Source organism: Rhodotorula toruloides (assembly GCF_000320785.1).
Source record: "Rhodotorula toruloides NP11 unplaced genomic scaffold Scaffold16, whole genome shotgun sequence".
NCBI classification, from domain to species: Eukaryota; Fungi; Basidiomycota; class Microbotryomycetes; order Sporidiobolales; family Sporidiobolaceae; genus Rhodotorula; species Rhodotorula toruloides.
In genome coordinates, this window is record NW_015622976.1 from 29,631 (window position 1) to 50,476 (window position 20,846).

At 61.8% G+C, this 20,846-nt stretch overlaps 12 protein-coding genes across 12 annotated transcripts; 6 read left to right on the forward strand and 6 right to left on the reverse strand.

The window, feature by feature from the left end:
• Positions 1-111: 111 nt before the first annotated feature.
• Positions 112-4,135, forward strand: RHTO_01946 (exocyst complex component sec5; the record flags this gene model as incomplete). The annotated part of the gene is made up of 16 exons (XM_016415625.1): positions 112-385; positions 450-484; positions 547-698; positions 760-788; positions 855-947; positions 1,005-1,109; positions 1,163-1,246; positions 1,308-1,453; positions 1,511-1,749; positions 1,806-2,032; positions 2,093-2,223; positions 2,311-2,686; positions 2,744-3,159; positions 3,218-3,476; positions 3,540-3,718; positions 3,806-4,135. 16 exons carry the CDS (start codon positions 112-114, stop codon positions 4,133-4,135), a joined length of 3,075 nt encoding a protein of 1,024 aa, XP_016272195.1.
• Positions 4,136-4,475: 340 nt separating this feature from the next.
• On the forward strand, positions 4,476-6,901 carry RHTO_01947 (CTP synthase; the record flags this gene model as incomplete). Its single annotated transcript, XM_016415626.1, has 11 exons — positions 4,476-4,533; positions 4,605-4,712; positions 4,783-4,919; positions 4,982-5,116; positions 5,181-5,375; positions 5,433-5,686; positions 5,745-5,966; positions 6,030-6,187; positions 6,243-6,542; positions 6,603-6,748; positions 6,812-6,901. The coding sequence occupies 11 exons, from the start codon at positions 4,476-4,478 to the stop codon at positions 6,899-6,901; spliced, it is 1,803 nt and encodes a 600-aa protein (XP_016272196.1).
• A 358-nt stretch (positions 6,902-7,259) lies between these two features.
• On the forward strand, positions 7,260-8,386 carry RHTO_01948 (Tafazzin; the record flags this gene model as incomplete). Its single annotated transcript, XM_016415627.1, has 6 exons — positions 7,260-7,389; positions 7,447-7,465; positions 7,539-7,638; positions 7,710-7,826; positions 7,880-8,009; positions 8,067-8,386. The coding sequence occupies 6 exons, from the start codon at positions 7,260-7,262 to the stop codon at positions 8,384-8,386; spliced, it is 816 nt and encodes a 271-aa protein (XP_016272197.1).
• A 129-nt stretch (positions 8,387-8,515) lies between these two features.
• On the reverse strand, positions 8,516-8,974 carry RHTO_01949 (uncharacterized protein; the record flags this gene model as incomplete). Its single annotated transcript, XM_016415628.1, has 3 exons — positions 8,516-8,638; positions 8,697-8,774; positions 8,837-8,974. 3 exons carry the CDS (start codon positions 8,972-8,974, stop codon positions 8,516-8,518), a joined length of 339 nt encoding a protein of 112 aa, XP_016272198.1.
• Positions 8,975-9,558: 584 nt separating this feature from the next.
• Positions 9,559-10,193, reverse strand: RHTO_01950 (uncharacterized protein; the record flags this gene model as incomplete). Its single annotated transcript, XM_016415629.1, has 5 exons — positions 9,559-9,588; positions 9,689-9,696; positions 9,766-9,802; positions 9,869-9,914; positions 10,000-10,193. The coding sequence occupies 5 exons, from the start codon at positions 10,191-10,193 to the stop codon at positions 9,559-9,561; spliced, it is 315 nt and encodes a 104-aa protein (XP_016272199.1).
• A 344-nt stretch (positions 10,194-10,537) lies between these two features.
• RHTO_01951 (RNA recognition motif domain containing protein) lies at positions 10,538-12,124 on the reverse strand (the record flags this gene model as incomplete). The annotated part of the gene is made up of 4 exons (XM_016415630.1): positions 10,538-11,222; positions 11,284-11,408; positions 11,462-11,917; positions 12,023-12,124. 4 exons carry the CDS (start codon positions 12,122-12,124, stop codon positions 10,538-10,540), a joined length of 1,368 nt encoding a protein of 455 aa, XP_016272200.1.
• Positions 12,125-12,438: 314 nt separating this feature from the next.
• RHTO_01952 (uncharacterized protein) lies at positions 12,439-13,256 on the forward strand (the record flags this gene model as incomplete). Its single annotated transcript, XM_016415631.1, has 6 exons — positions 12,439-12,562; positions 12,618-12,760; positions 12,884-12,910; positions 12,989-13,025; positions 13,096-13,112; positions 13,194-13,256. 6 exons carry the CDS (start codon positions 12,439-12,441, stop codon positions 13,254-13,256), a joined length of 411 nt encoding a protein of 136 aa, XP_016272201.1.
• A 392-nt stretch (positions 13,257-13,648) lies between these two features.
• Positions 13,649-14,123, forward strand: RHTO_01953 (uncharacterized protein; the record flags this gene model as incomplete). Its single annotated transcript, XM_016415632.1, has 3 exons — positions 13,649-13,687; positions 13,801-13,962; positions 14,031-14,123. 3 exons carry the CDS (start codon positions 13,649-13,651, stop codon positions 14,121-14,123), a joined length of 294 nt encoding a protein of 97 aa, XP_016272202.1.
• Positions 14,124-14,432: 309 nt separating this feature from the next.
• RHTO_01954 (uncharacterized protein) lies at positions 14,433-15,821 on the reverse strand (the record flags this gene model as incomplete). The annotated part of the gene is made up of 6 exons (XM_016415633.1): positions 14,433-14,607; positions 14,671-14,897; positions 14,953-14,984; positions 15,040-15,206; positions 15,266-15,390; positions 15,450-15,821. The coding sequence occupies 6 exons, from the start codon at positions 15,819-15,821 to the stop codon at positions 14,433-14,435; spliced, it is 1,098 nt and encodes a 365-aa protein (XP_016272203.1).
• Positions 15,822-16,161: 340 nt separating this feature from the next.
• Positions 16,162-17,042, reverse strand: RHTO_01955 (uncharacterized protein; the record flags this gene model as incomplete). The annotated part of the gene is made up of 4 exons (XM_016415634.1): positions 16,162-16,253; positions 16,309-16,534; positions 16,631-16,716; positions 16,772-17,042. 4 exons carry the CDS (start codon positions 17,040-17,042, stop codon positions 16,162-16,164), a joined length of 675 nt encoding a protein of 224 aa, XP_016272204.1.
• A 655-nt stretch (positions 17,043-17,697) lies between these two features.
• Positions 17,698-18,706, forward strand: RHTO_01956 (uncharacterized protein; the record flags this gene model as incomplete). Its single annotated transcript, XM_016415635.1, has 2 exons — positions 17,698-18,058; positions 18,117-18,706. 2 exons carry the CDS (start codon positions 17,698-17,700, stop codon positions 18,704-18,706), a joined length of 951 nt encoding a protein of 316 aa, XP_016272205.1.
• Positions 18,707-19,003: 297 nt separating this feature from the next.
• Positions 19,004-20,636, reverse strand: RHTO_01957 (RRM domain-containing protein; the record flags this gene model as incomplete). Its single annotated transcript, XM_016415636.1, has 6 exons — positions 19,004-19,632; positions 19,708-19,787; positions 19,847-19,912; positions 19,981-20,090; positions 20,174-20,317; positions 20,385-20,636. 6 exons carry the CDS (start codon positions 20,634-20,636, stop codon positions 19,004-19,006), a joined length of 1,281 nt encoding a protein of 426 aa, XP_016272206.1.
• Between the last annotated feature and the right edge of the window lie 210 nt (positions 20,637-20,846).

A 20,846-nucleotide genomic window follows, 5' to 3' on the forward strand; every position in this document is an offset into this window, starting at 1 on the left:
CGAGGTGAGCGAGGTCCAGTGAACGGATCAAGTCGAAGGGCCTGTTCGGCTTCGACGTGACGACACGCTCTCGCTCTGCTGCTCGTGCGGGCACCGTGCTAGGCTACAAAGATGCAGGGCAGGAGCTACACACGGCCTGTCCAGCAGGAACCGCAGGACTTCGACCCCCGACAACCACTTCCCCCACACTCGACGCGACGACCGTCTCACGACGGCGAACGGTACCGCCGGCCGTCGAGCAGTGCGAGCGAACCCGACCCGAGAGCAGAGATGCGCAGGCAGGACAGCGGACACAGCGGGCTGAGCGTGCAGACGGGGATGAGCGGGCGAGATGGAGCACCTCCGAGCCCAAAGCCGCAGGACTGGGAGGCGAACGAGGAGGCCAGTGAGTGCGACGCGGTATTTGCTTTTCTGAGACGCGCTCACCGACCGCACGATGCGCCCTGCAGTGTTGGAGCTCTACGGACTCTCGACGCTCGCTCCCGTACGTCTCGCCAATCTCGCACCTGGCGTATCGATGCTGACATTACTCGTACACCGTCGCAGACTCACTGGGAAGCCGGCGAGACGGCCGATCCGGCATCTGTCGACTCGCCCAAGGATGGCTTCGCAGGCGCAACAGGAACGGCCAAGGTTGCGGGTGCGCCAAAGGGCGACGAGTCGGATCCATTGGGTCTGATGAGGGGAGGAATCCTTGCGTGAGTGTCGAGCCGCTTCCAAGACAGACGGCGTAGCCAGTAACGCCAGCTCTGCCCGCAGGAACAACCCTGACCTTCCAAGCGACTTGCGTGCGTCTATTCACTTTGCCGGGCGGTCTTCGCCTGTCCAAGCTTGACAATACGTTCGCCACGCAGGCTCCGCCGTTCTCCCGCACTCGAAGTCGTTCGACCCGAAAGTCTTCCTCTCGACTGTCCACCCGAACGCGACGTTCAAGGACCTCAACGTCGGTAAGTCGCCCCGCGCCAAACAGCGGACTTCCCGCTGAATTTTTGAGTTCGCATAAGGTCGCGAAAGGCTGAAAGAGTCGCTCGAGAAGCGATCGGGTGCTCTCAAGCTGCTTGTCGAGGCGGAGTGGGATCGGTTTGTCGCGGTCAAGGCAGCGACAGAGAGTGCGTACGACCGGTCAGTCTTGTCAGGCTGCGTGCTGATGAGAACTGCGCAGCTGTATTCGAGGAGATGAAGGACGGCGGACCCTTGACGCCGGGCGAAGACTACGGCGTCAAGTCGATGCGGGACACGCTCAAAGGTGCGCTTGGTGCAGTCTCGCACCTGCAGGTGACTCGATCGCTGAGCTCTTGCGCTCGCAGCTGCTTCCTCTCGCGCCGAGACCGTCTTCCAGCCTATCGTCGAAGCGCGGACAAAGGCGGAACGGCTCAAGAGCACGCTCGGCGTTTTCGAGCGGTCCAAGTTCTTTTTCAACCTGCCGACGATCTTGGGCGAGGCGGTCGAGGAGGTGAGTATCCGCTACTATCGTTGCTTGTCCACGGAGGCTCACCCTGCACTCACGCAGGGTCGCTACGAAGTCGCCCTTCAAGCCTACAAGAAGGGCCGATACATCCTCGCTTCTCGACCAGCTCAGCTCCTGGGCCTGCCCGTCCCGACGACGCCTCAGCAACAGCAGCAGCAGAAGCGGATCTACGACAAAGTCTGGGGTCAGGTTGAGAAGATTATCGGCGACTTGCGCGCGACGCTCGGCAAGCGGTTGCGAGATACGAAGCGCGGACTGGACGAGGTGGAGAAGACTATCGAGTGCGTCGCATCCTCGTCCTGACTCCGTTCCTCCAGCTCACCTCCATCACCTGCAGAATCCTGCTCGAACTCGACCCTTCCGACGACCCCGTCTGGATCTTCTTCGACACCCAACATCGCCACATCCTCCAGCTCCTGCGTTCCTCCGCCGACTCAAGTATGAGCCGGATACGAATCGCGATGGACCAGTTTGGTGAAGCAGAGGAGAACGACCGGAAGCAGGCGGCGGATCTGGGGACTTGCGTCGCGAGCTTGCAGAGTCTTGACGGCGAGCGAGTACGAGGTGTGTCATCTCCGGGCGCTAGCGAGATATAGTAGCGCTGACGGCCATGCCCGCCCGCAGAAAACGCCGCCGGCGCCGAAGTCTGGCGACTCATCTTTGACTTCGTCCGCAACCTGAACGAGGTCATCATGCAGACGCTGCCGAGCTTCTGGAAGGTCGCGAAGGGCTACATGGAGGGGAAGTACCAGAAGGTGCGCGGCGGCTCCCGCTGGGCTCGTACCAGCTGCATGCCGGTTGTGCAGACATGCTGACGATGCTCCGGACGGTACACTTTGCAGAAAAACACGTCGACGTCAGCCGCCTCGCGCCGCTCGCCTACCCAATGCCGCGTAATGACGCAGGACATCGTCACTCTTTACGTCTCCCTTCTTTCCCAGTTCTTCACCCTCTCGTCCTCGACATCGCCGCCCGTAACCACAAAGAGCGGACCCGACGACCTGAACGCCACTCCGCCCATGCCGTCCTTCGTCCCGCCTGTCTCGAACGCCACGACGAACTGTCATTGGCTTCTTCGAGTGCTGAACGAGTTGATGGAGTGCGTCAGCGAGATGAGTGCGCTGGAATTATCGGGCGAGGCGACGCAGAGCTTGAAGGAGCTCGTCGCGAGTACGCGGTGGAGGTTCGAGGAGGCGATCTGCTCGAGTTGGGTACGAGGTGCGTTACGTCCATGCACTGGGCGCTTATCCGCCGGCTGACCAAGTTTCACCACAGATGCGAAGGTCTTCTACCGCCTTGAGACATGGCGACCAGATCCCGACAATCCCGCCATGACCGCTTTCCTCCGCCAGATCACTTCCTTCCAGCGCTTCATGGCAATCTCGGCCTACCGCGTCGCCGGTGGATCCGAAGAGCGCGGCAATGCTCTGATGGGCTCCTCGTCGTCTTCTTCATCCAGCAATACGGCGTCCCGGAATCGCCAGGACGTGACTATCCCTACCGACTTCCAGCGCAAGATCCAGAGCGCCTTCCTTGACGGCTTGTACGCTTTCCTCGACGGGCTCGTGCACGTCGCCTTCTCGGACCCCGAGACGATCTATAGCAGTCCGAGCGGGACGAAGCGGAGAGGTCTGGGTATCGAGGCGGACGACGACACGGGCCGGCCGAAGGAGGTCGACATCCGCAACGTGGTGCGCTAAACCCCTCCTATCGTAACGACGTGCTTGCAGCTAATGCATCGCATCGCAGGACATCCGTATCCTCCTCACCGTCTCGAACCTGACGCACCTTCGCGAGACGACCATCCCGCGCCTGATCAACCAGTTCCAGTCCGCCTACAAAGTCGACATGGCGTCCGACATCCAGATGCTCATGGACGTCACCGAGCAGCTCGACAAGATCCTCTTTGACGACTATGTCAAGCGCAAGAGTGCCGAGATTGCCAAGATCATCCGCAAGGGCGTGCTGGGAGGGACCGTCAACTGGTACGAGGCGGACAAGCCGACGGGTGAGTTCGTGCGCTCTCCAAAGAGGCGACGAAGCTGATGGAGCTTGTTCTTCCACTTGGCAGAGGTCCATCCTTTCATCTACGACGCCCTCCTCTCCCTCGTCCTCGTCCACGCTCAGGTCTCGGCGACGGCAAGACCACTCGTCTCGCGAACGCTCGGCAGTCTTGTCGAAGAATTGGCGAACGTCGCGCTGGAGGCGTTCAGCAAGGTAGAGCGGTTCGGCATGGGCGGGATGTTGCAGGTGCGTCACAATATCGCGCTCTTCGGCATCGTACAACAGCGTTGTGCTTCGCCTGGAGATACACGTTGATGTTGTTTGACATCGCAGGCCACGCTCGAGATCGAGTTCATGCACCAAACCCTCTCCCAGCACGTCTCGCCACTCGCCGACCAGACGCTGCAGTCGATCTATAAGACGATCTCGCAGTCGTACTATCGCCGTCCGAACAGCTCGGCGCAAGAGCTGCAGCAAGAGCTCGAGGGGCTGAAGCGGACCCTCGTTGCGTCTCGACGAGCGACAGCTCTCCAGTTCCTGTGCTTCCGACGACCGAGCAAGCAGCCTGCTGCTCCGCCCCAGACGACGAGCGGCAAGGTCATTGACGGAGGAGGAGCAGCCCCGGAGCCGAAGACTCGACGAGGAGCGGTGGTTGGCGCGTGAGGAGCGGGCGGTCCGACACGGGCTGGGCTCGTTCGTAGCGTCCTTGTTGTATTCACAGCAACCCTTGCATTGCTTGCACCGACTTGATTTTCCCGCAAGTCCACGGAGATGGTCGGACGAGACGAGCTGCGCTTGGGCGAGTGTGGGTTGTCCCCTCCCCTTTCTTGCTCCCCCGCTACAGCCACAGGACTTGGCCCAGACACTCTTGCACGAGCTCCAGCTAGCTCACGAGCCGCGCCCGCTGCCGCTTGAACCGCTCGACGACGCCCGCATCTCGTTTCGTTCGCTCACCCTCATCTCTCCGCCAACTCTCCCCCGCTCCTCGTCGAACGGCGCAGCGATGAAGTACATTCTCGTCTCGGGTGGTGTCATCTCGGGTATTGGCAAGGGCGTCATCGGTTCGTCCCAGCTCGCGAGCATTGCTTCGCCAGACGCGTCTCGCTGAATCCAGTCGCGTCTCCTCGATCAGCCTCGTCGACCGGCTTGCTGCTCAAGACGCTCGGGTTCAATGTCACGGCGATAAAGATCGACCCGTACATGAACATTGACGCCGGCACCATGTCGCCGACGGAGCACGGTGGGTCACCTACTGTCCCTCGAGCTGGATTGACTTCGTCCGGGGCTGACTTGATTCTGCGGGCCTGCAGGCGAGGTGTTCGTGCTGGACGATGGAGGAGAGGCGGATCTCGACTTGGGCAACTACGAGCGCTACCTCAATGTCACTCTTGGCCGCGACAACAACATCACGACCGGCAAGATCTACCGCGAGGTCATCGAGAAGGAGGTGGGCCGGCGTGTCGGACTCTGCCGGACAAGGAGCGTGAGCTGACGGCCTTGGACTTGCAGCGACGGGGAGACTACCTCGGCAAGACCGTCCAGGTCATCCCTCATGTCACGGATGCGATTCAGGACTGGGTCGAGCGGGTTGCGCAAATCCCGGTGGACGAGTCGGACCAGGCGCCGGATGTCTGCATCATCGAGGTAAGCGACGGCGCTCCTGGCGAGACGGGACAAGGAATGTTGACCAGGATCTGCCCGCGAACAGCTCGGCGGTACGGTCGGTGACATCGAGTCGGCGCCTTTCGTCGAGGCAATGCGGCAGTTCCAGTTCCGCGTTGGCAAGGACAACTTCGCCCTCCTCCACGTCTCCCTTGTTCCTTCGATCAACGGCGAGCTCAAGACCAAGCCGACTCAGGCGAGCATTCGCGACCTTCGCGGACTCGGTTTGATGCCCGACCTTGTGAGTCCTCCGCCCGTTTGTATGCCGAGCCGCGAGCTGACGAGGGCTGTCAAACAGATCGCATGCCGCTGCCCCGCCCCTCTCCCTCTCTCCGTCGTGTCCAAGATCTCCATGTTCTGCCACGTCGCGAACGAGCAGGTCGTTGCCGTCCACGATGTCTCCTCCCTCTACCACGTTCCCCTCCTCCTGAAGGCTCAGGGTCTCGTCAAGTTCCTCCAGCACCGCCTGAAGCTCGACCAGATCCGGCTTCCTGAGCCGCGCGTCGCTCGCGGTACCAAGCTCCTCACGATGTGGAAGGACTTGACCATCTCGTGCGTTGTTTGCACCGTCACTGATCCTTTGACCCGCGCTGACGATTTAACCGCACAGGTACGACCGCCTCTTCGACAAGGTTTCGATCTGCCTCGTTGGCAAGTACACCTCGCTGCAAGACTCGTACACGTCCGTCATCAAGTCGCTCGAGCACGCAGCCATGAAGTGCGGCCGCAAGTTGCAGATCACCTGGGTGGAGTCTTCGGACCTCGAGAAGGAGGCGCAGCAGGAGCGACCGAAGGAGTTCCACGCGGCTTGGCAGGCGGTGTGCACGGCCAAGTGAGTCGGTTTCCCAACAATCTGCAGCGAGAGAGCAAAGCTGACGAGCTGAATACCTGGCAGCGGTATCCTCGTTCCCGGCGGTTTCGGTCTTCGTGGTACGGAGGGCATGATCGCAGCGGCGAAGTGGGCGCGCGAGAAGAAGATCCCGTACCTCGGCATCTGCTTGGGCTTCCAGATCGCGGTTATCGAGTTCGCGCGCGGTGTTCTCGGGCTTAAGGGTGAGTTTACCTCAACCACCGAATCACGAAACTGTCTCATCGTCGCCTTTCACAGACGCACACTCGGCTGAGCTCATGGAGACGACGCCCGACCCCGTCATCATCTTCATGCCCGAGATCTCGAAGACCCACCTCGGCGGCACGATGCGTCTCGGCCTCCGACCAACCGTCTTCCAGCCCAACACCGAGTGGTCGCAGGTCCGCAAGCTGTATGGCGACGCCGATGTTATCTGGGAGCGTCACCGTCACCGCTACGAGGTCAACCCGGCATACGTCGAGCAGATCGAGAAGGCGGGCTTCCTCTTCACCGGTCGTGACGAGCGCGGCGAGCGTATGCAGGTCGCGGAGCTCAAGGGTGAGTGTCGGCATCGCTCTCGATACCTGTGCAGCGCATGTTGACCTGGATGTTGCGCAGATCACCCGTACTTCGTCGGTCTCCAAGCGCACCCCGAGTTCTGCACCCGTCCTCTCAACCCCTCGCCGGCTTTCCTCGGCTTCATCGCTTCCGCTGCTGGCTGCCTCGACGAGCAGATTGCTGGCCAGGCCAGCTACGAGCCTCCTGTGAGTTTTGCTTTCGGCTCTCCTCCTCGCCGCACACCATACTTACGCCTCTCTCGTCCGCAGCACCCCAAATCGCATCTCCACATGGAGAACCGCGAGGTTCCCCAGGTCGAGCTGGTCACGGAGCAGGTCGCCAAGGTCACCGTTGCCTGAATGCACCTCCCTTGTCCCCCTAGACGCGCTTCCGCCTCTACCTCCTCCCGTCTCGCGCTCGTTCTTTCTTACAGGGTTTCTGACTTAGCAAGATACACATTCGTTCCACCCTTGTACTGGATAACCCCGAAGTCTCTCCAAGCATCCTCGTATTCTGCGCTTCGCAAAGCCGGTTGTAATCTATCTTCGCATACCTCCGCACGCTCCGCCCGCATTGCCAAGAATTCAGAGTGTAGTCCCAGCTGGAGGACTGCCAGCATCGTTCGGAGGTACGCTTGAGAACCTCATCTCCGTCTCCCCTCTTCACGTTCGTCTCCGCCGCTTTGCTTCTTTTCCTTTCTCACACCGCCTTGCTTGGATGGGGAGCGTGCCGCTGGTCGTCGGGGCTTTCTCGAAGCTGTTCCTGCGCGCAGGTTGTCGGGAAGTGCGGGTGGACGGGCTGCCAACTTTCCTCGAGCGACTGAAGGGCGAGCGAGGAGTGTTGACCGGTGCGTCCCGCCGAGCGCTTCGCTGCGATAGCTGAGCTGACTCTCGAGCTCACGCAGTATCGAACCACATCTCGGTGTGCGTGGTTCTCCCTAACCAGCTCCTCATCAGTTAGCCGGCAAGCTCATCTCCGGCTCCTCTGGCGAAACAGCGTCGACGAGCCGTTCATGTGGGGCTGCCTGCCCTTGCGGACATTCCTCGACTCGCAGACACTGCGATGGACGCTCGGAGCGAGCGATGTCATGTTCAACGTGCGTTCTTATCCTCCTCCCTCTGCTCGACGAGGCGGTGAAGGCTGACTTTCCGCGGCATCGGCGCACAGGGCAAGTGGGATCGGTGGTTCTTCACGAAGGGTCAGGTCATAGAGACGTTCCGAGGGAAAGGAATCTACCAGAAGGCGATTGATGAAGCGACGAAGAAGCTGGACGAGGGGCAGTGGGTGCGTTTGTCCCTCCCTCGCTCGCGATACCCTGGCTAACGTCCCTACTGTAGGTCCACATCTTCCCTGAAGGTCGGATCAAGCAGGAAAACCTGGAGGAGTTGCGGCGATTCAAGTGGGGGATCAGCCGGATGCTGATGGAGTGTGAGAAGATGCCGCTCATCATTCCCGTCTGGATCAAGGGTTCGCTCCTTCTCCTCTCCGCACCCTCCGGAGTATGCTGACTCTCTACGCCCGCAGGTTTCGAGCAAGTAATGGACGAACCGCGCGTCTGGCCCAACTACCTTCCTCGAACCGGCAAAAACGTCACGATCCTCCTCGGTGAACCCCTCAATTCGACCGTCGAGCCTCTCGTACAGCGTTACCGCGCCACATACCCCATACCCTGGCGACCTAGCACTTACGACCGGCCAGTTGGGCAGGACTTGCAGGAGGAGCCGAGCGAGATTGGGCGCATGAGGAGCGAGATGGCGGAGGTGATGCGGCAGGGGTTGATGCAGCTTGGTCGGAGAGCGATAGAAGTGGAGAAGCAGCCGCCCAGTCGGATAACCGGGTGGTAGAATCGAACTTAAGCCTCACTATGTCTCTAGACCTTATTTTCGCGCTTAGAACCGGCGCAACGAGACTTCCGAAATGCAGTAGTATACAGACAAGACAGTAAGGCAGTGTAAGGGCAGGCTTGAGGCCGTCTACCACTTTCCGGCGAGGGCGCGTGGGTCCTCCCACGGCTCGGCGCGCTTCTCCTGCTTGAGATGGCTGGGTGCGAGACGAAGCTCGCCTGGGACGGCGCCAATAGCGTGGAAGCCGGAGTACTGCCGAAGGTGACGAGGATGAGCAGAAGCACGACGGGGAAGAGAAAGGGAGACGGACGATAGCGTAGGTCGACATGCAGGCAACGAAGGCGATCAAGGGGTACGACTCGGTCGGTACAAAGCGAGTGAGCTTCTCCTGCGGACCGAGGGAAGAGAGTTAGTCTGGACGGAGTTGACATCGAGGGAAGGCGAGCGCACTTTGAGCGAGTAGTGAGGCGCCTCGAAGTGGTGCGGGACCGCAGTCGAGGCTTGACGCCTTCCAACTGGAAGAGATGTTGCGACTCGTCGTCGGGATACAGCGGCGAGCTGGCGGATGGCAGGAGCGAAGGCAGACATGTCTGTCGAGGAGGAGAGTCAGTTGGGGCATGAGGCGCAAGGGGAGGGGTGCCTGGCGCACTTGGGAGATTGCTTGTGAGTGTTGTGAGTGTGTGTGAAGGAGAACGAGAAGCAAAAGAGAGCGTGCGCTTTTGTAGAAGGATGGAAGAAGGTGCTCGCTCCGACCTGCGCTGACCTTCGCAAGTTCGCCTTCCGCTTCATTGCCCGCCTGCGGACCTCTGGGGGCGCTCAGAAGCTGCCAAATGACGAGATTCGGATGAAATGCGACGGAAGCTGTCGGGAGTCGGGACGAGACGGCGTGAGATGGCGAAGGCAGGAGGCGACGCTGGCGGGGTTCGTCGTATCGAGGAGCAGAGTGCCGCGGTGCGCTCCTTCGGTGCGGATCCTGAGCTTCGGGTCGAAGCGATGCGGAGGCTTGGAAGACGAGCGACTCGCCTGTTGCTGACACTGCGAGAACAGGGGAGAAGACGGCACGGCTGGGACCATTGCACCTGATGGACGAGCCTATGTACAGTATGCTACATGTCGACAGTGTGGAGATGATGTGGATGACTGGATGATGACCCGGAAGAAGCGCGCCCGTCTCAGTGCTTGAGGTGGCCGTCGAGCCCGTTCTGCAGAAGGACAGGACGTGAGCGTCGTCCCGGAGATTGCAGCAACGCCAGGACAATCCCGTGCAGGGAGACCCGACGTTTGCGAGCACTGGAAACCTACAGCCCTGTCTGTAAACGAGGCAGCGGTATCGTCAGCCTCGCTTCTGAGCGCAGTAGTCACAGCCAGCGTGCACTCACGGTGGTGGTAGCCCATGCCGACGCCAACGGCTCCGATCTGGACGCACAGAGAAGATCGGTCAGTGAGTTCGCAACGTCGACAAGGAGCGATTGTGAAGCGTACCACGCCGATGAAGGCCCAGAGGTAGCCCATCTCGTAGGTAGCGAGCCTGCTGTGGACGAGAGGAGCGCGTCAGTACACTCTCGCCGCAGGAGGAGCGCCAATGCGGTGGAACAAGCGAGGGTTCGACTCACCGCCAGTACCACACTCCCTGCTTGACCTCCTCGCCGCTCTTGCCGCACTGCGACGGGTAGAACTCTTTCCTCGGGCGGAGAGCGCCAGTGCCGCGCTGGAGCGGGTCCCACGCAGCTCCGAGCGAGAAGTAGCGGCGGGAAGCAGGGACGGCGGCGAGGGTGCGGACGGTCGAGGTGCGGAGGGGCGAGAGCATCGTGTGCGTTGCTTGTGAGTGCGTGCGAGTGCGATTAGAGCGGGCGATGCGTCGAGTGAAGAGCGAGAGAGAGAAAGAGATGAGTGGGTCCCGAGGTGGGGACTTTTCGAGATGCGAGCACGAGGACAGGTTCCTGGCGTTGCGATCTCGAGAACAGCGCGGGCGGAACAACGACCGCCGGACGACGAGATCCGCACCTGTCGCCGAGGAAAGAGCAACACAAGCGGTCGAGGCGGCGAGTCGAGATAGCGGCGATTTGAGAAGGCCAGCCGACCCCGTCCTCCTCGCGACAATCTCTGGACGCAAATCGACCCTTGCACGATCCCCGATGTACTGTACCCTGATCACTTGAGCCTCGCCAGGAGCGACGAGCCACCCTGCCCAGCCGAAGCAGCCTGTCCGCCGCCCCCGCGCCCACCTCGTCCGCCCTTCGCGCCGCTCGCAGCCGATCCCGCCTGACCGTTCCCACCGAGCCGCGCCGCCAGCGATCCTGCTGCAGGCGCGCCCTGCGCGCGCCCGTTCGCTCCTTGCTGCCTCATCGCGGCAGGTCCAGACGGTATGTTGACGCCCAAACGTGCCGCCAGCGGGTTGATCGGCTGTTGTTGTCGCTGCTGCATCGCTGCACCTGCGCCGGGCGCATGCACAGGTCCTCGACCGCGCGGGATCGCCCCTCGGCCTCGAGCGCCCGCAGGAATCGCCATCGAATCCTCCATGTCGATGTCCATCCCGTTTCCTCCGTTCTGCGCCGCCGCCGCTGCTGCTGCGGCTGCCGCTCGTTCCGCCGCCTCAATCTGGTCGGCGTACATCTTGCTAGGCGGCTCGACGGGGATTGCAGTCTGCACTTGCGCAGGCTGGGCTCGTCGCTGACTGCGCGGACCGGTTGGGACGCCTGCTGCAGCGCCGGTCGCGGAGGGAGTGCTGACGAGTGCGGGACCGACAGAGTGTTTGGGAAGAGGCGGGAGGGGAGGAGGCATGGGTGTACGCGATGTCTGCTTGACACTGAGTGGTCGGCCGTCGGCGATGGCGCCGCTGCGATGAAGATACGTCAATCTCCTTTCAAGCGCGATGACGCAAGCCGAGGAGAGCGCACTCGAGCTTTGAGCACGCGGCGGCTGCATCGTCGTAGCGGGTGAAGGTGAGGCGGGCGGAGAGTTCGCTGGCGGCCGGGTCGACGATGAAGCAGAACCGGATCTCGCCGTACGAGCCAAAGGCGGTCTGCCGGACGAGAGATCAGCTCCGTCTCTACACGCTGTATTTCGCGTACGCACCTGGACGTCCTCTGCACTCGTTCCCGCAACAAGCCCGTCGACCTGAACAACAAACCCAAGATCCTCCTCCTTCGCGATATTGACCTTCTCCTGCCGCTCCTTCTCGAGCTCCTTCCGCTGCCGTATCAGCTCGGCGCGCTCCTTCTGCGCCGCCATCCTTTCGAGGTTGGCCCGCCGTGCTGCCTCGCGCTGCGCCGCCGCATTCGACCCCTTGATCCCGAGCGCCGCTCCGCCCTGCTGAACCGTCGCAACCGGTGCTGTCGGCGCACTCAATACAGGCTGCGCCGCAGGAGTCGCCACTCCGAACGGTCGAAGGCTAGGCGAGGTCTCCTGCTGAGCCGGCAACTTTGCGCGTAGGGCGCTGAAGTTGATTGAGGGGTTGTACAGGTCCGAGCTGGCGCCGAAGAGGTCATGCTGCCACTTCCCGTCGGCGGCTGGGGCGGCGGGAGGGGGACGCTGTGTTGATGGAGCGAGGGGAGATGAGGGGGTCAAGCGGGCGAGCGAAGGGGTCAGCGGCGGTTGGACGCGTTCGTATAACCTCTGTGGGCGATCTGAACGCACGCTGTAAGGGTTCGCACGCGCTCCTGCGCTGTTCACCCGCTGTGGACCCGGTCGCCCTCCACCACCGCCGCGTTTGGGAGGGAAGACAACGTTGCCGTTCATGAAGAGCTAGCGCACGCAGTCAAGCAAGCCGTGTAGCACGCGTGGCAGGCAGCAGCAGCCCGGCAGAGCGGTGTCAAGAGTTGGGTGAGAGCGTGTTCCACGCGACGAGGCGAAGTCCCGCTTGACCACCCCTCAACTCGCTCGTACGGCATCGGAAAAATGCTCAATATGCTAGTTAGAGTCTGATAGAACTACTTCGGCTGTTCAAGCGACACTCTAGAAGGAGTCGAGGTGTGTGCCATGCGTCACTCCGAGGACGACTCTCTCGCTCTCCTCCTTGAACCTCTTCCTCGCTGCTGACTCCCGCAAGCGCCATGCTGTCCCGTGCCATCGCTCCCACCGCCCGCCTCGTCGCCGCCCGTCCGCTGCGCGTCGTCCCCGCCGTCCCAATCCTCCTGAGCCGTTCTCCCGTCCTTGCATCGCTCGTCGCACCTTCGTGTGAGTCCAGCTAGCTTCTCTACGGTCTACAGAGTGCTGATGCGTCCGCCCACAGTCCACCGCACCTACGCCGGCCAGCCCGACCGGTCCTCTTCGCACGAAGGCGCTCCCGTTACCTCGACCTCTCACCCGACTGTTCCCCGAACTCCGCCCAAACCTACACCCTTCTTTGCCCGCAAGAACATTGGTCTCGAGGTGGTGAGTTGGCGAATGAATGATAGTCTGACTGTGCCGTTCGCGCCTACGACAGGCTTCGCCTTCGCTGCGATGCGATGCGGTGTAGCCTCAGGTTGACGCTGACTTCTGTTTTGCCTCTTACAGACTCCTCTGATGGCGTTCATCGGCACGGTACGTCGAAGAAACCGCGACAATGAAAGCTGGACTCGCTGACCTTCCCAACCTCGTGCTTTCTTCGCCCGCCCACAGATTGTCACGGTCGCAATCGGCTTCATGGTGCACGCTCGTAAGCTTACTCTTTTTCTTGGTGAGTGCTGAACGGGCAAAGACTGACGCCCCCTTCGTAAACTTCGCAGTCATGACCGACAACACGGTACGAAATCCTTCCTCCCGCCTCCTTCTCCACTCAACGAGCATTGCGCAGTAGTACGCTGACAACAACCGCATCCTGTAGATCCAGCATCGTCACGGCGTTCCCGAGGATGATGAGCTGAAGAAGGCGATTGGCAAGAAGTGAGGGCGCAGACGACTCCTGCGAGACGCTCCACCTCCCTGTACATACGATCCTAAACTTGCCGTGATACTGCATGAGCCGTAGGCTACACCAGCCGTCGTACGTTGGCGTGAGGAGCGAACGAACGAGATTTTGCGACTACAGTTACTCCTGCTGCTCTATCCCGGAAAGAGGTCGGCATCGCCTGATCATTGGGAGCTTGATTAGCTCGAGGCGGTGCTTCTGCTGTTGGCGCCGAATCCGCAGGACGGGCAATCCCTTCCCCTTCGACCATCGTCATTGCGATCCTCCGCCCCACCTCACGAGGCGACCCGCAATCGCTTGCGACGGAACAGGCTCTTCCACCTCTCCTGCACACTCCAAACCACTCGAACGAACGCACAACGACACACACGATGCCCGCTACTCAGTATCCCGACACCTCTGGCCCCAAGGTGCGTCTCCAGCTCCAACCGGCTCTCGTTCTTCCCACCATCGTCCAGTCGCCTTCCCTTGCTTCAAGTCCCCCTCCGTTGCTTCGAAGCTGACGACTTTTGACGCTTGACAGCCCACCATGACCATGCCCGGCATGAACAGGCCCGTCAAGCCCACCGCTTGGCAGGCTCGCAAGGTCGCTGCGACCGGGATCGCGCCATTGTGGGCGTGGGCTGCGATGTTTGCGACGGTTGGAACGGGCGCACTGTACATGTACTCGAGTTCGGGCAAGATGGTGCGTGTTTGGGAGGAGGAGCGTCGATTTTCGGTCCTCAGGAGGAATTGATGCTGGTTCTCCTGCAGGCCGTCGACCTTCAACCCGCCGTTCCTCCCGAAAACCCATTCAAGAAGGGAGAAGAGCCCGTCGGAATCCCTCCCTCGAAGCGTCAAGCTTGAGCCGACCTTGCTCTGCGCGCCGTCTTCGACGCCCGGCGACAGCCCTCGCCTTCTTCGCACTGTACATAAAGCCGTACCTCACTCGCACAGCATGTACACATCCATCTTCGCATCCAGCAATACGAAGCAGTCTTCGTTGAGGGCGCAACGACACCCCAACCTCGTTTCTCAAGCTGCTCCTCTCTCTCGCGTCTCGTTCGCTGCGGAACGGAAGGCATACGACAAAAACGTGCTGATTCCATCGATTCAAGCTGGCCATGTACATTTTCCCGTCTTCCTCCTCCCGCTAAGCCTTCCGCCTCAACCTTCCTAACCAGCAACGACACCGCTCCTCCTCCTGACCCTCTCGCGCTTCTCAGCCTGGTACTGCTCCAGACTGCGCTCGAGGTGCGAGACCTGGACTTGCGAGGCGAGGTGCGAGGAGAGGGAGGTGAGGGGCGGGAGGCGGCGGACCCAGAAGGGGAGGGTGGTTTCCCAGACGAGGCTGCGCGACAACGACGGATCAGCACAATGCTTCGAGAGTGAAGAAGGGGACTGGACGACGCACTGGATGTTGGTCGGGTCCTCGAGGTCAAGAAACTGCCTCTTCACCCTCCTGCTCGGATCCGCCGGGTCGACCAAGTCGCGGTTGATATCGACGTAAGAGAGGCAATCGTGCCGCGCACAGAAAGAGGCGAGGAGCGTGTTGTAGCGCTTGACCATGTTGGCGCGGGTTGCGAAGTCGTGAGGGTGGTGTGCTTGCGAGAGAGGCGGGAGGGGCGAAATGCCTTGCTTCTAGGTAAGAAGAGGTGTCACCCCTTGCAAGAACGAAAGCGTCGTTCTGACGCACCTCCAGGTACTTGTTTGCAGTCGACTCGAGGTCTGCGAGACAGGAAGTCAGTCTAGGTCATCGAAGGCATCGAGGCCGCCTACGCACAGCGATCCTCAATCACAGGCGGCGACACTCCCGCCACGTACACCGTCATCCCGGATCTCTCGGCGAGCGGGACGATCTTGTGCGCGAGGAAGGAAGCGTAGTCGGCGAGGACCTTGCGGGCGGTCTCGTCGGGTCCTGCTGCCGCCGACCCACGAGCCTTGAGTTGCCTGGCGTGCGCGCGAATGTCAGCATCCCGTCTTGCGGGCCCAAAGCAAGCGAGACACACCAGAGGAAGTTGAGGGTGAGGTCGACGGTGCCAAACATGAGCAAAACGGATTGCGGTCGCGCGTACTCGAGTCGGTCGAGGAGCTGTGCGCCGACTTGCAGCGTCGAGTGAGGGTTGTTGAGGCCCTGCGATTGACTAGGTCAGCCGGCCTAGGGCGTTTCGCAAGCGGAAAAAGCGGACACACTCTCGCCGATGCGCCTTTGTACTTGTACACACTGGCCCGCTTGCCTAGAAGCGTGAACACCCCGCAGAACGAATCGCCGTGCACCTCGAGGATCGGTCGAGCAGGAGTGATAGGGGAGGACCGTGTCGAGGTGGGCGAAATTGAGCGTGAGGAAGAGGAAGAAGGCGGACGGTGAGCGGGCGGAGAGGCTGACAGGCGGTGGTACGGGCTGCGGTAGACTCCTGGCGACGGTGGCTGAGGCGGCGGCGTGACTGGTCGAGCGGTGAAGCTGTTCCGGCGAGAGAGGGTGGGCGGAGGGGTGAGGCTGGAGCGCGAGACTGGCGCAGGCGATGGCGGGCGTGGAGACGGCGTGATGCGCTGCGGAGGTGTCATCGCGAGCGATACAGGCCGTGCAGGAGTCGCACGACGAGCAGGCGAGACATTGAGCGACAGTGGACGAAGAGGAAGCGTAGTTGGCGCGACGCCGCAGCGGGAAAGCGCCAGCGCTGCAGGCGAGCATGGGCGCTTGAGATCGAAAGCCATCGTATGCTCAGCGAGTACATGCAGCTGCAAGGAGAGCGAGAGGAGGGGAGAGGGCGAGAAAAAGAGGGTCCTTCGAATCGGCGCTTAAGTGGACCTCCTCTCTGTTTCTAGTCGTGGGAAAGTGTCTGTGCGTTGATGTCCCTGGTCTTCGACGGGAGAGAAGGGAGGTCCGACCGCCGCGTACATCATTTTAGGAGGTGCACTCCTTTCGCCTGCTGGTGAACGCCTCGACGACGAGCAGGACGTCTGCGACCGCCAGCAATGCATACCCAGCCCAAAATTCTGCGAGAGGTTACCGTCAGCGAGAGCCGCAAAGTGGCGAAGCGGCGAGACTCACGAAGGAAGCCGCTCCCCAGGCTCGCCTTTGCGCCGCCTGCTTTGTTGATCGCCGACGCCGCCTTGCCCAGCTGCACACGCATCGCACCAGCAGCCGCAAGGCCTACGACGAGGCTGATGATGCCCATCACCGTCGCCGCCTTGCGCACCTTCACCTGCTGCTTGCTCAAGAAGGCCAGCTTCTTTGTGGCGTGCATCGAGATGGACGAGACGAGGACGGCGAGGAACTACGATGCCATGAGAGCGAGCGAGACGAAGAGCGCGGTAGGTGTGAGGGGAAACTGGGCGGGCAGGGCGTTGGCGATGGAGGAGGGAAGACCAACGTCGGAGTACATCTCGAAGAAGATGGGCGTGAAGGAGGGCGACATGCAGCTCTTGGTGTGCGTCGTTGAGTTGGTGTAGCACGCGCCTGGAGATCCGAGACGAGTCAGCTACTGCACATGTCGAGACTTGTTCGAACGCACCGAGAGGTCCGAGGTCGACGCTGACCGGCACTGTCGTCGTCGCGGTCGCGCTCTTCGCCTTTGCCCGCTTCACCATCCGCCGCGAGTTCGCCGCAGGGGCCGGCCCGGCAGCATCCTCAATCCACCTTCTTGCGCTTGACTTGGTCGCCTCCACGGAGAGAAGCGAAACGCGGTCTGAAAGGATAGGGGTCGGGGCAAGGAAGGCGAGCAGAGAGACAAGGAAGGCGGCGAGAAGGATGAGGGGGTTCAGGGAGTGGTAGATGTGGTTCATGGTTGAAGAGGACGTCGACCAGCGACTGAAGAGGAGAACGAAGGCGGGCACAGCGACGAGCGACTCTAGCGACGAACAAGCTGGAAGAGTGCTTCGTCGGGGACACAGCAACGCTCGGACCTGGTCGCCGCGTCCCTTGTGAGCCAGGATCTGGCGGGACAAGGCCCCTTGCGAACAAGGCCCTCAAGGTCCAGCGCGACAGGAGCGTGCGCTGCCGGACTTCGCGTACAGCGTAGGCGTATTCAGACGGATCAACCGAAGCACAGTAGCTGTCCAGCAAGCCTTTCGAGCTGTGAGGCCGTGTGTGAAGAGGGCGAGGAGGCGAACTCGCAGGTTTCTCGCCGACAGCACGCTCGCACACGCTCGTTCTGCGCCTGAATGGCTCTGGCTGATTACGATTGCTCTAGACAAGGGCATGGAACCCCTGCCAGTGGTCCCCAAGCCGGCGACAACCCCGTTCCCTTTGTTCCGCCATCGCGCGCTGAGACAAAGCTGGTTCTTTCGTCTTTTGTTCGGCGAGAATGGATGGGCCGGCGCTCTGTCCATTCACCAGCTGTCCTGCTGCTCGAGCCACTCACTCGCATCCCGCCAGCTGAGCCTGCACGCCGTCTGTGACCCTCGACCTCCCTCCCAGACCTCGCAGAACTAACTCACCATGGCGACAACGACACCTGTATCCATTCAGCTTGCCACCTTCCCTCACTCTCACTCCCAGTCGCCAGACGACCTCTCCCCAACGAGCCAGAAGGCGTTCCCTCTCGACGTCTTCCCCGTCTCCGAACCCATCTCTGCCCCGCCCAGCTACTCCCGCCAGTCACCCGCACCTCGACGATGGAGTTGGCAGCTGCCAGACGCGGACAAGGTCGAGACGGTGCTTTGGGCAGCGGTGCCGCTCGTCTTCTACGCAATCGCGTTCGCATTGGCGCTCGGATTGTTGGTGTCCCAGGCAGAAGGCTACGCGTTCCTGAGTGTGGTGGAGAAGAATGGCAGTGGACGGCTAGATTACTACATCATGAGTGCGTTCGCCAGCGGTCCCTTCGTACGGCCCGAGGAGCTGACTCTTCCGCCCTGCAGACGCCTGCTCGACCACGCCCGACTCGACGAAGCGAGTATGCGACTCCCGTGCCGTCTCGGCTAGCTTCGCTGGCGCCCTCTCGCGCGTCGGAACCTACCTCCCTGGCTTCGCCTCCCTCAAGCTCCCCTTCTACTCGCGCCAAACCCCCGCCATCTTTCTCTCCGCCCTCGTCCTCCTCATCGCCTCCTTCTTCGTCTACCTCCCCCTCTGGACGCTCGCCTACTTCCCCACCACACGCACCATTCCCGCGCCCGTCGTCCGTTTCTACCGGTACTACTCCTCGAAACTGTTCCTCCTCTCCGCCCTGTTCGCCTTCGCCTCGTTCATCCTTACCATCACGATCGGCATCGGCTACAAGCTGTACATGCTCGCGTACGTCGACGACTTCACCGACTGGTACGCCTTGGCAGTCTACAAGACGGGCTCGAAAGCGATCAACTGGACGGCGCAGGTCGGGAAAGGGTTCGACCTCGTCTGGGCGGCGAGCACTTTCCAGGCGCTCATCGTCGTCGCACTCAACATCTCGCTGCACAACGGCCTTGACGAGCGCGTCGAGTGGCCCGAGTCGGATCTCAAGACGGGGTTCTAGAGGGAGTGGAAGGGTTCTCCTTTCGTGTAGCATTCATACTGGGGTCGCTAGAGCAATGTACATCGGTGCGCAGCATCAGCGGCACGGGAAACGACGCCGAGAGCGGGGAAAGTGAACGAGAGCGATGCGAAGGGATGCGGTGTCGGGAGGCAACAACACAGGGGCGAAGAGCGAAGCGGCACAGTCTGGGGCAAGGAGTACAAGGTATGAGAGACTGCGATACAACAAGGAGAACAAGCGAAGAGGAGCGAGAAGGAAGCACCCAACAAGCGAGACCTGCCCAAACTTCCGACAACACTACCCGTCTGTCCTCGTCCTCTTCTTCGCCTGACCGTCGTGCGCGCCGTCGCCCATCCCAGCGCCGCCCATCGCGCCCATACCGAACGCGCTCATGCCCGAAAAGTCAGGCATGCCCATCGCACCCATCCCGAACCCAGGCATCCCTCCGAGCGGCATCATGCCCATTCCCATACCGCCGAGAGGCATCATCCCCATCCCGCCAAACGCGCTCATGTCGAACCCTCCCGCCCCGGCTCCTCCTCCGTTTGGCGCACCGGCGCCCGCGCCGAATCCGAAAGCAGGGTTGAACATGCCCGCTCCAGGCGCGCCGCCCGCTCCGCCTCCAAACTGCATCCCCATCCCTCCCTGCTGCTGGCCCATCCCACCTCCCCCTCCTCCCATGTTCGCATGCAACGGCGGGCCCGCCATCCTCGTTCCGACGTTCCCCATCGCTCCGCCCTTGACCGGCAAGCCAGCCATCGGGCGCCCGCCAGGCTGGTTCTGCTGAGCGCCAGGCTGCTGGTCGCGGCGGTTCTGGCCGGGGTGAGGGTTCATGTAGGCGGTCGTGACGGAGGGAGGGGGGCGGACGGCGATGCCGCCGACGCGGGGGATGTTCGAGTGCGGAACGTTCTGTGCGCGGGCAGGTTCTGCGGAGAAGACGACGACGACAGCGAGTCAGCTCTTGAGCGAGACAGTCTCTCGCAAGTCGCTGTCAAACGCACCTTTCGGCAGAGTCTTGAAAGGCGAGACGCCCGTTCCGCCAGGCGCGATCTGTGCGAGCATCTTTTTATCCTGGTACTCACTGCGAGCATGGCGTGAGGTCAGCGAGACCCATGTAAATGAGAGCAGCAAGCGACGCACTTATTGTCGATGTACTGCTTCAGGCGTTGCGCGTTCTCGGCAGAATGGCACTCGACGTAGCAGACGCTGCGTAAGCGAGGTCAATCAGTTTCGTGGCGGCAGGAAGGGACGGACAAGAGACAAGCTGCACTCACCCTTTGCTCTTGCCATTGACCTTGTGCTCGGAGAACGAGACGTCCTTGAGCTCGACGACCGGGACTCCCGCCAGTTGCGCCAGGTAGACGATGTCGGCGTCACTCGTGTACTGTGCGTTGCCACCTCAAAAGGAATCAGCCTCAATCCGCACGAGAAACAGCTGGCTGAACAAGCGAAGTCGCGGCGACGCACCCAATGCAAGTCGCCGATGAACAGCGCCGAGTTCGGCAGTGCCCCAGGCGCTCCTCCAGGCGGTGCAGGACTCGCCGAGCCGCCGCCAGGACGGACGCCGGTGAGAGGATTGGCGGGAAGACCTGGGACGGCGGGAAGGGTGGACTGGCAATCGCAAGCTCAGACATCAGCTCGCGCGCCTTCGGAAAGTCAAGGTCTCTGTGTGACTGACCTTGTGCGCCTCTGGCTGTCCCGACCCGGCCCTCCCGCCGTTGTGCTGTTGCTGGTGCGCCCCACCCGCGCTCGATCCCGCTCTGCCGCCGCCGCCTGCGCTCGTGCTCGCTCCACCGCCGTACGAATGTGGCATCGACCCGCCCACGACGTCGTGCTCCATGGGGAAGTCGGTCCCGATGAGGTCGATGTCGTTGTACGCGCTGTCCCCGTAGTCCAACTCGAGCGAGCCCGATCGTCGTCGCGCTGCCATGGCTGAGGGTGAGTGAGTGCGCGTAAGTCGTTGGCGTCGCAAGCAAGCCCTGCGAGTCGCTCGTCGCTGAAGAGGGGAATTGGCAGAGGCGGTGCAGAGGTGGTGAGGAGGAGGCGCGGGTCAAGCGGTGTGCGGGTGCGCTCTGTACGCGCTCGTGGTACTCAGTAGCAACGTAGGCAAAGCAGGGAACCAGCCGGGCCGAGTAAAGTC